Source organism: Corticium candelabrum, chromosome 12 (genome assembly GCF_963422355.1).
Source record: "Corticium candelabrum chromosome 12, ooCorCand1.1, whole genome shotgun sequence".
In the NCBI taxonomy this organism is placed as follows: Eukaryota; Metazoa; Porifera; class Homoscleromorpha; order Homosclerophorida; family Plakinidae; genus Corticium; species Corticium candelabrum.
Window position 1 is genome coordinate 7,653,227 of NC_085096.1, and position 11,732 is coordinate 7,664,958.

General features: G+C 44.1%; 2 protein-coding genes across 2 annotated transcripts in view; both read right to left on the reverse strand.

Annotated features, from left to right (window-relative positions):
• Positions 1–3,194: 3,194 nt before the first annotated feature.
• LOC134187712 (integrin beta-1-like) overlaps positions 3,195–11,732 on the reverse strand; it is a 13,510-nt gene continuing 4,972 nt past the window's right edge. Inside the window, exons 7-12 of the mRNA XM_062655865.1 lie at positions 10,826–10,953; positions 10,645–10,752; positions 9,053–9,185; positions 8,888–8,995; positions 3,600–3,719; positions 3,195–3,441 (exon numbers count right to left, since the gene is read on the reverse strand). Coding sequence (XP_062511849.1) covers positions 3,437–3,441; positions 3,600–3,719; positions 8,888–8,995; positions 9,053–9,185; positions 10,645–10,752; positions 10,826–10,953 — 602 coding nt within the window. The 3' untranslated portion in view covers positions 3,195–3,436. The remainder of the gene's footprint in view (positions 3,442–3,599; positions 3,720–8,887; positions 8,996–9,052; positions 9,186–10,644; positions 10,753–10,825; positions 10,954–11,732) is intronic.
• On the reverse strand, positions 6,243–7,277 carry LOC134188358 (uncharacterized). Its single transcript, XM_062656550.1, has 2 exons — positions 6,822–7,277; positions 6,243–6,753 (listed from the first exon to the last, which is right to left on the reverse strand). Exons 1-2 carry the CDS (start codon positions 7,147–7,149, stop codon positions 6,305–6,307), a joined length of 777 nt encoding a protein of 258 aa, XP_062512534.1. The 5' UTR covers positions 7,150–7,277; the 3' UTR covers positions 6,243–6,304.

Here is an 11,732-nt window from a genome sequence, read left to right on the forward strand (position 1 = left end):
AAGCTCTCGCTCTAGTATGGGCAACGCGTATCACTTTGGTGTTTATTTATACAGTCGCAAGTTTAATTTGATAACCGATCATTGCCCTTTGACGTGGTTAAAAAGTCTTAAGGAACCGAAGGGACGACTTGCCTGTTGGATTCTGGCGCTGGAAGATTACAGCTACAACATCGAGTACTGCTGTGGCATTCGTCATCAGAATGGAGATGCTCTTTCTCGTCGACCCTACTATTACGATGATGGACTAATCGACAGCAAAAGATGGCACTGAACGCCTCGATGAGTTTTCCGTTCCTTATCCGTTGTTAGAGAAGACGCCGTTACAACCTGAAGCCCAGTGTGCTGCTTCTAGCCTTTGTAACAATGAGACGCAAGAAGATATCAACGAATGGCAAAACAGAGACGACGTGCGCTCTCTCTTGTCAAAGAAGCATTAAAAGTTCGGAGAAAGGGCCGCCCGATACAGCGCTTTGGAGGGACGATGATGCATTACGAGGATACCGTCGACATTGGAATCAACTAGCACTAGTAGATGAAGTCATCTACCATAAGAGAACCTCAGATGGACGATATCGAATAGTTTTGCCTACTCGACACCGTGCGAACACGATACAGATGCTCCACGACGACAGCTGTCACTTTGGTGTCGTGTCGACAAGACTTTGTCGTTGTTTTCTGACCGTTACTGGTGGCCAGGATACATAGATGACGTCCGAAAGTTTGTCTCAACGTACCACATGTGTCAGAAGAGAAAGCAGCCGCAACTGCTTGCGAGAGCACTGCGACAGTCTTTCCCGATCACAGGACCGATGGAAGTCTTCGTTATGGACTTTGTTGGTAGTCTGCGATTACTTCACAAGTGGACAGAAGCATTTGCGCTGTCTGACCAACAAGCAGACCAACAAGCAGACACGGTTGCTCGGACATTGGTTAATGACGTTATTTCGAGGCATGGTGTACCACATACTCTACACAGCGATCAAGGCCGTATCTTTGAGGGAAAAGTTATTGCAGAACTATGCCAAATTCTAGAAATTTAGAAAAGGACTACTCCGTATCACCTTCAAGGAGATGGTTTAGTCGAGATGACTAACCGTACTATAATTGACTTGCTGGCTAAGTATGCCTCTGAAAATCAAGCTGATTGGGACCAACAGTTGCCTCCCGTTCTGCGAGCCGGTGTATATGCATCAACGGGTGTTAGTCCATTCAGTCTTCTGTACGGACGACAAGCAAAGCTACCGTTTGACCTAGAAGCTCCCTCGCACAGTGCACCGGATACCGGTATGACGCCATCAAGGACCGAGTTTGGCCGCGAGTTACAAAAAAGGCTGAAAGCTTTTCGATTCCGACAACCAGATACCCAACGGATAACGACGAAGATATGATTGACGATGATGCTGTGGATCCGATCGATCCAACGGAGGCGCCGCCGATGGGTCAAATTTCTTATGTTCGCGTACCTCGCTTGCAACAACGACCACAACATATTCGAGATTACGTTGTGCATCTTCTGCCGCTTGACGATCCGACCTGATTGTATGCTTCGGGACGAAGCATAGTCTAAAGGGGGACCGATGCAGCAAGTCTAGATGACACACGGATATAACACGGAACGATTAGCGGTCACGTGCACTACATTAGATGATGACATTGTTGTTGGGTGTGTGACAGAATGAGTCTGGTCATGTCTACTCTTGCCCTTGGGCGTAACTCACGTTACTCTTGGCTTTGAGCGTACAAGGCAACTGAGGCGGAATGACAGTACCATTGAAGACGCCCTGGTACGAGCACGCCCAATTGACACACCTAGCCTAGACTATGCGATGATGTATGCACGAGCACAGACAATTTAATTCAGTAGCAAACCTCTGGTTAGTTAGTTAGTCACTTGGAGTGTAAGCCTGTCGTTAGAACTATGACATTGTGCTTTCGTATAATACAGTAAGTTGGTAATCTCGTCCCCGTGTGTCATAGAGTTGATACCGTCCGCTAGTGTTGCACGTGTTGGAGTCATAGACACTATACTGCGTCGTTTGGAGTCGTAAAGCGTGGTATAGTGTTGCAAGTGTAATTCATGTCTGACATTGCCAAATCTTGTTGGAAATAAACAACAGAACTTGCCTGTCTGCAACTGCTAACGCGAAATCAATCTCTTCTTGGTTTACGACATTTATATGGGAAACTCTAGCTATATATGTATACAGACCATTTACGTGGCCTCTAAAATTGTGATACGTGAATGACAATTGCTTGTAAGATTTTAGATAAATTTACAAGCAGCGCGTTGACAACTAAATTAGCGTTTAAATTAGTAATTTTTTGTGACCATCATATCGTTGTGTAACATAGCTTTAATTACTAGTGATAAGAAGCGAAGACCTGCTGAACTCGTAATATATTGACATAAGTGATACAATTACTTGGTGACAGAAGTGGGATGCGCAATACGTTATGGACGTTTTCTCAGCATCATGTTCTACACATATGCAATTAATGAACGGTACGAGTCATGTGACTTGCGAGAAGCGGTCTAGACACTAACGGCGTTCTATTTCTGCACCAAATTTCTGTGGCTGACTATATCATCGAAATAACCTGGCATATATGGTTGTCACGCTTCGTAAATCGTTGGTGTGCAAGCGAGTGACCAACCACGACGCATTCTTGACGGTATATTTGCCAGCGGCAACTACAGAATGTCCGGGCAGCCAATCACTAGGTGCTGTTCGGCATAGGATCTAGCTAGCCAGAAAAAACGTAAATTTTGATCAGAAACGTTGTCTCAGCAGAAACGTTAGTAACGCTGTATACCTGGAAATCTACTAGCGTCTGATCGCATACGTGCCGCCGTACGCACCAAAGTTGACAAACGTGAAAATAAAGTGCATGTTACGCACGGGACTTCTTTGCTACGATGATGACAATTGGCCACTCAGCAGTTGGTAAAAACACTTTCGCGGTATGTGAAGACGGTGGCAGCTGATGAGACAAACGTTCTGTATATATGGTTCTTAGCTACATCCAGGAGTGGAGGTTCACGTATTACTAGTCTATACGCAATTATCTACTTACTGTAGTCATGCATGCACATCGGAAATCACTACACAAAACAGCCATATGCATACAATTCAATATGGCAAGTAAGCCTTTGGCAAATTGGGTATGTCTGCTGAATTGACAATTAATTTCGCAAGCAGATGTTGCCAACATCAAATTTTTGCTCAGCTTCATGCAGACTCCCGTAACACAATCAAAACCTAGTTAGTTAGTAAACCATTGTGTTCACCAGACGCACGTACAATAATCACCGGTTTATGCATGGCGTGCAACAAATTTGTAATCCACACCAACTATACCCTAGCTGCTGGACTTCATACTTGCGATATTAACGTACACTTTAGCTCGCTCTTCGAGGAAACGTTTGTATTCCGTGTTATCCTGCAAACCAGACAAGTTACAGCAAGCCTAGCTTGGGTAAGTATATATATATATATATATATATATATATATATATATATATATATATATATATATATATATATATATATTAGTGAATCGTTGGATTCACAAACAAACAGACAAAAGAAGAAACTCACCATATAAAGTCACCAGTTTCCATATTGACAGTGGAATAAAAACGAGTGCTGCCAAACCGAAAATCAAACCCAACAGAAAAGGCAAGTTTGAAAATAACTTGTGACTACCGGTATTCTTATCTGCAATAAACACATACAAATAACCCGTCAAAACCACAACCATGCATGTCTCAGTCTACTAGCATAAAAGTCACGTAACTGAGAGTAACGTATAAGCTTGAGCCCTTCTAGTTTCCGCAATGCACAAAGGTGTTGCACGGTGGCTGGACATTATTCCAGGTCATCACAACCTGCAGCACTTACAGAAAACAGTGCTTCTTGGATCCAGTCCAGGGGCGTAGCGGGGCATGGGCTAACCAACTATCAATAGTGTTAAGAACTTAATAGTTACCGCGTTGATTGTTAGGTTTCTTGAGAATACTGTAGACCCTAAATAGCTTTCTTTACGTTTCGCACTGCGGAAAACGAGACCTAAAAGTGTATGACGTCATGACTGCGTAAGCGTCGTAAGTTAGACTCTCTCTGATTTTGTTTAGTGGCTTTTAAAAAGCCGGTTTTAATAACGCGAAGGAAAATTGAAGCCCTTCACCAGTTCCTCAGTACCGAGTGTTCCCGCCTCTCGCCCTCCTGATTGCGTCCAAACGTCGCCGAACACTTTCTGCCAAGTTCCGGACACGCGCGGCTGGAATCTGCTGCCATGCCTCTTGTAAAGCATTCCAGAGCTCAGCTGCAGTTCTCGGTTCGCGACGGTTGGCAGCAGTTTTGAGTTCATGCCACAAGTTCTCGATTGGATTCACATCAGGCGAGTTTGGCGGCCAGTCCAACAGTGTGACGTCATGCTGGCGTAGCCATTGTCTTGTTGACCGAGACGTGTGGATTGGCGCGTTGTCCTGCTGGAAGACAAAGTCGTCTCCTATCAGTGCCGCTGCGTCTGTAAGCATGTGCTCCTCCAGAACCTGTTGGTACGCCGTGCTGTCCAAACGACCTTCCAGTTTCACCAGAGACCCCACACCATGCCAACACATCGATCCCCACACCATCACACTAGCCGCGTGCTGGACCGTACGGTCACAACATTCAGGGAGAAATTCCTCACCTTTGCGACGCCAAATGTACAGAGCACCATCGTATCCTATGCTGACTTTTGACTCATCTGTAAAAAGAACAGATTTCCAGTCATCCAAAGTCCATTGTGTGTGAGTGGTTGCCCATCCCAGTCGCAAACGCCGATGGTTTTCTGTTAGCATTGGGTTTTTTCTAGGCCTCCGAGCGTTTACTCTTGTATCACTGAGACAACGACGGACTGTTCTACTCGATTCGACCTTTCCGGATAAAGAAAGGAAAGACTGGAAAAAGCGGAAAATCCTTTTGAATCGAACGGGCTTTCCCCAAAAAAACTCAGGACGTAGCACGCGCATGCTCATACCAACGATGGAAATTGTTCTTTCCGCCGCCGCTGCTGCTCTTGCAATAAAGGTACTTAACGACAGTGTGGAGCAAGATAGCGATTGCGATGACTTTGTTGTGGAAATGATGGAACTTGGAGCCATTTTGTGGGCTAGAGACGAACCTAAAGCTCGAATTCGTGGATACGTTGAAGAGGTAGTCCCCATGTATCTAGACAACGACTTCCGGAAACACTTTCGAATTACTCAGTCGGTCTTTGACGTACTTTTGGCAAAAGTTTGCACGTGGGGAGACGTGTGCTCAAATCTAATGAGAGGAGGTAGACGCCCAATCTCTCTTGACAAGCGTTTGCTGATTACCCTATGGTACCTTGGATGCGGAGAGAGCTTCAGGCAAATTGCGGACAGATTTGGTGTATCTGAATCGTCTGCGCATTCCACTGTTAGGAGGATATGTACAGGATTGTTGTTGCATCTCAGAAAAGTTGTAATAACGTGGCCATGCGGAATGAGATTTAGTGAGGTAAAGACAGGCTTCAAAGCTATAAAAGGATTTCCAAACGTTATAGGAGCAATTGATGGTTGCCACATCCCTATTAAACCTCCAAGCGACGATCGGGATAGCTATATCAACAGGAAAAAATTCCCATCTTTACTTCTACAGGCAGTGTGCGATCACCAGATGTGCTTTGTAGACTGTTACTGTGGATGGCCAGGAAGTGTACATGATGCACGAGTACTAAGAAATTCTGATTTGTTTAATCGAGCTTTAAGTCACCCAGCTGAAGTTTTTCCTGAGGAATCACACATATTAGGGGATGCTGCCTATCCACTCAAATTATGGCTTCTCACCCCCTACCGAGATAAGGACATCTTAGACCAGAAGAAAGGAAATATAACTATTTTCACTCTGCAACTCGAATGGTTATTGAGCGAGCATTTGCCCTTTTGAAGGGGAGATGGAGGCGATTGAAGTATTTAGATTTAAACCAGATAAAGAATATGTCTGTGATTATTATGGCAGCTTGCATTCTTCACAATATCTGCCTTTGTCACGAGGATGATGTAGCTGACTTCCTCGATGATGGAAATAGCTTGGAAGTCAACAATTTTGAGGCAGTTACCGGGGAAGATGCTTATGCTACTGGAAAACGTGATGCAATCAAACGCTACATAAACATGCACTGTTGAATAGAAAATGACTGCTGTTGATTTGCTTGTATTGCTGTTACCAACATGCACATTGCCATAATGACTTACTAACTTTTTTTTAAACCAGACAACACAAATGGCTTTAATCTACTGCTTCCTTAGTCCTTTAATTGCATCAAGAAGACCTCCAAACATTTCCATTTTCTCCTGATGCAGGCAAGCCAACAAATCCAGCTTTTGTTCATGTTGTCTTGCTCGTGCCCTCTGACAGCTGTCCATCATCTTCATGAAACTTTCCTTTGTTGTGGCATACTTGTGTGGTGGTGCTAGTCGTCTGCTTTTCTTGGATGGTGGCCCAATATCACTGTCAGCATCATCCTCATGAACACTGGCAGATGTCCCAGGACTAGGACTGGGACTTGCCGAGGTCAGGTCACTTTTCTCTATCTGATCACCATTGCTGATATCACCCAATGAGGAATAAACTGTGTCTCCTTCTCCAGTACTGCTAATAGTAACAACAGGTCTCACACTCTGTTTGTACCCATATACAGTATCCATGGCTTTCTCAAACTTCCAATCTTTTCTGTCTCGACCTAGAATACGTTGAATTCGTACACGTACAGTGGTAAACATCAGTGCTATGTTAAGACAGTGTTTCTACCTGTCTGGTTATTATGATCTGCAATGTCGCGATACGTCTTAGTGAGATACTTCCATCGACCCTCACATTGGGCACCGTTTACCTGAAATTCCATCTCTTGCATTCTCAAAGCAATCCTTTCCCAAATCTGTTTCTTCTTGTACGAAGGACTTCGGAATTTCTCGGAAAACTCGCCGTAGAGTTGTATAAGCGAAAGAGTCGCCGAATCACTCCAAGAATAGCCTTCTTTTCTCACTTTAGGTGGTTCCATAGCAACAAACACATCTGAGCCACCTGTAAGAATCTCTACGAGCTCCGTAGGACTTGAATTCTCAGACACAGTAGTCATTTCACCAGCAATTGCGCGGTACGCTTCCGGGACTTTAGGTCACGTGAATCATTTTCCCGATTTTCTATCCGTCCTTTCCACGATAGAGGGTGGAAAGGTTGGAAAGGCTTTCCAAGCTTTCTGGAAAAAGAAAATACCCCAATCGAACACCTTATCCGTCGTTTTCGACCCTTTCTTTATCCGAAAAGGTCGAATCGAATACGCTCCTGCTTGCCGGTTTCATCAGCCAGCTGATACGAGAGCAGTCGTGATGGTGCTCTGCGGTTCTGCAGTGCCATTCTCTTCAGTCGGTGATCTTCTCGGATTGTCGTTGCCTTCCCACGTCCAGGTTGTTTTTCATAATCGCTGCTGCCATGGGAAAGCCGTTGCAGGCACTGATGAACCGAATTCCTGGAGCGGCGGACAAAAGCTGCGATCTGACGCACAGAATGGCCAACTGAGTGAAGGGCTTCAATTTTCCCTCGTGTTTTGGACACAACTGTTTGCCTCGAGGCATCGCTGCAACTCGTGAAATATCGCACGGAACAAGACTCTGCAACTGCGTGCAGCTGAACGTTCAGGCTAACTTATCGACTAAGTTTGGCGGTCTCAAGAGCAGCGGTTTTAGTGCAGCTGACATTTTGGCGGTAGCAGTTTGAGATTTTGCTACGTAAAACGTGGACCGGAAGTGGCATGTCAATGTTCTTTTGTTGCTATAACTTTTTTAGTTTTTGTCTTAGCAGGATTTTTTTGTACTTAATTAGTGTCGCATGATTTTTGAATACGTTGAAGTTTGTTTATTGATTAAAATGGCAAAACAACTCAAATTGTGATGACATGCGCGAAATCAATGCGCAAAAACAGATGATTCGCCTTTTTTCATAATGTTGATAAAAGGACCCACAAAATTGCTTTCACTCTCTACTACAGAGCATTCTTAGATTGTATGCCAAGAATGAGCATCCAAGAGCGATAAACGTGTACAAAGACAAGAAAAGTAGGAATGGCCGTCTTCCTTCTTCAAAGCAAACTAGATGCGCAGTAGGTAGTAAGTACAGCTGCAGTCTTGAACTCAAGCTATGTTACATACTAACAATGGCGCAATCCATGAAAAAAGAAATTCGAAAAACATTTGGTTTTGCTAGAGAAAACTTCAGTGCCAAAGTTAGACTAGACACAAAAATGCCAAGTGTCCCTATAATTTTGTCCAAGTCTGTATTTACAGTCCACAATTTTTGTGACCACGCTTACAAATAATTGTTTTTCACTAATTTTTTGCTCTATGCTAATTTGCGGTTACTCAATCATTATCTACCTTGGTGGGCTATAGCCCGGTTAAATTGTGACCTAATTATTGTGTTACTACATACCCACAGCGGGGTGTCCCTATAATTTTGTCCAAGTCTGTACATGTGAGAACCAAATCAGTATCTAGTAAATACACCACCATTTTTCCAGTCTGGATCTGCCACTGATTTTACCGTATTAGTCAATTAGAAGGCAATAAAAAGCGGGCGTGTCTCGTAGCATCGTGAAGTTAATCCCCCCGTCCCTGTCCAGTCCGATCCTGCGTATCGTCCATGTCTTCTGTATAGACAGCCATGATGGTCTAAACGCACCTCTGAGGTAAGGTTTGCCTCCAGTGCTTACTCGAACCAGACTGATCTGGTTGAGCACAACTTAAATTAGTATTATTGTCAAGTATATACGACATATTGCTTTAATTAATTAATTAATACCAATAATGTGGTTCACTTACCAGCATCCACATAAACACCAAGTAATGAGTTGTCCTGATTTCGAACAACAGTGTATGAAAACACCCTATCACTTGCATGTTTACTTTCACAAGAATCTATTTTGTATCCTACAATATACAAATATTTCAGTTTAAAAATGTTTGCTAAAATAATATTAATGGCACCTTCTCTTGGTATATCTACAAGCAATTTGCCACAATCATTGGAGCAGTTATCAAGGTTGTAACCAGTCCCAAATCCTAGACATTCAGCGCAATCTTTGTATCTGAAACACGGACCACGTTCTTGTAGACATGCCTACACAAAACAAGCAGGATTATACCAGTACTAGTTAAATTACATGACCCACACCCACCTGTGTCTAGCCAACCTAGCTCTCTGCCCAACTATATACAAAATTGTTGCTCACTTGATTGTCTACTCGTCCAACAATCATGCATCAACTCATCTATTTATCCACCTAACCCATTTTGAGTCTACATACCACACACACACACACACACACACACACACACACACACACACACACACACACACACACACACACACACACACACACACACACACACACACACACACACACAAATGGACAAATGGATATGTCATTCAGTACTAAAGATAGCACCCCCTGCCTATTTCTAGGTGAGGCCTTTGATGCTACTCGAAGTTTTAGGCCGCACAACTACTGGGGCCTTAGGTGCTTGGCTCTGGGCCAGAGCAACCAAGGGCACTGACTTTGGTGTAGCCTCGGAACTGGACCTCAAGTCCACACGCACTCATGCTGTGTAATGTTCTGCCAAGCCAGCGGTCTTGTTCACCCCAACCGAGTACTCCATTATAAACTCCTGAGTCAAGATAGGCAATTGCGTGTGAGTTTCTTGCCTAAGGGATTACACCAGTGCCATCTTGTACTTGAACTCATGACCCATAGGGACACACAGACACAGACACAGACACACACACACACACACACACACACACACACACACACACACACACACACACACACACAGACACACACACACACACACACACACACACACACACACACACACACACACACACACACACCACACACACACACACACGCACGCGCGCGCACAGACACACAGACACACACAGACACAGACACAGACACAGACACACACAGACACAGACACACACACACACACACACACACACACACACACACACAGACAGACACACACACACACACACACACACACACACACACACACACACACACAGACACACACAGACACACACACACACACACACACAGACACACACACACACACACACACACACACACACACACACACAAAAACACACACACACACACACACACACACACACACACACACACACACACACACACACACCTAAAAGCTGGTTCACAATATGGGACAGAGAGCAAATATAACCCTTCCGTTCAGTCAAACCACATCAAAGACGCTGCTCGAGCCACCACAGAAGAATTACTTGACGGACTGCAACAGGAAATGATTATAGGTACTGTTACCCAATCAGCAAAGTGCAAAAACGAGAATGACGTAATTATGCAACTCGAGAATGGTAATTAGCGGAACGGAACGTACTAGGTATTGTAAACACTGCAGGACGTGACGCAAAGCTGTCCAACAGTATCCTTCATGGTCTGTCATGTCTCTGTCTTCGCATATTGTGAACCAGCTTTAACTCTTCCTGACATTACACATTCATGCCATCATGTCTACTACACTTGTCATGTTTTTACATTTCCTGTTGCACATGTCGTGCACAGAGGGCCACTAAATCCCCTGTAACACTGACATTGATTGCATACACACACTCCTTTATCACTGCACAACTGCTCTTCATTGTCCTAGAAAATGATACAAAAAAGCATGCACGCATTGTCAACTGCACAATTAAGCAAAGGCAGAAATGCTGTTAACCAGTTTTGGTGTCCTGCATGCATCTTGTGATGTGCTGCAACTGCAGTCTGAGCCTGAAAATCCAAGGTTACAGTAACACTTGGGAATGAGAGTCCTCGTGTGACAAGTACATTTTCCTTTTTCAATTCCTGTGTAAACAAAAAATTAATAAAAAACTGTTTGAAGTGCAATCTGGTAAGTTATTGTAACAACAACTCACTGTTTGTTGGCCTCAGCATGCATTTCTCTGTTCAGCTGTCTGTCTGTCTGTCTCTCTGTCTATGACATATATTTGAACTTTTATCTATGATTTCACAATGCAGGGTACTATGTACTGTCCAACTACTAGTAGTGTTCATCCACTAAACTAAGCTAAAATTGAAACTCGTGTAAAACAAAGTGAGGACTACACTTAAAAGCTACAGTGTACAAGCAAGCCTCCAGTACCAGCTAGTGGCTGAAGTACTGGGTGGCAAAGAGGTCACATCTGTTGTCTTCAGACAGAGAAGATAGCTTTTAGAGATGACTCTAGCATTACACTTCTGCAGCTGAACAGAAGTCAATAAACTCCACAGCGTTCAGTCGTCCCACTTTGTCTGATGAATTCTTCGATAATTTGCACAGGAGTTCCCACCAATCGGTCCCACAAGCTCCAAAATGCTCCATTACCAGTGGGGTTACAGTGGCAATTATGCCACCTGGTAATTGCTGATTGCTGTAATTCTCTTTCTTCCTGTCTGCTCTCCTCTCTGCAGTGGCACCACTAACACCAGCAGATGATAGAAAGATGTCACTACTCCACGGGTGGGCGAGGGAGATACCTAGGTCAACGTTGTTTCCAATGTCCAAGACAAAAAATACGATGTCCGGTCTGTTGTCTGTAGTTGTATAACGACTCCTCGGCTCCCTGCAGTGGTGGATATGCAGC

Coding starts and splice junctions, on each gene's coding strand:
- LOC134188358 (XM_062656550.1), bottom strand. CDS start 7,149: ATGACTACTGTGTCTGAGAATTCAAGTCCTACGGAGCTCGTAGAGATT. Junction 6,754..6,821: donor AGATCATAATAACCAGACAG/GTAGAAACACTG, acceptor AACGTATTCTAG/GTCGAGACAGAAAAGATTGG.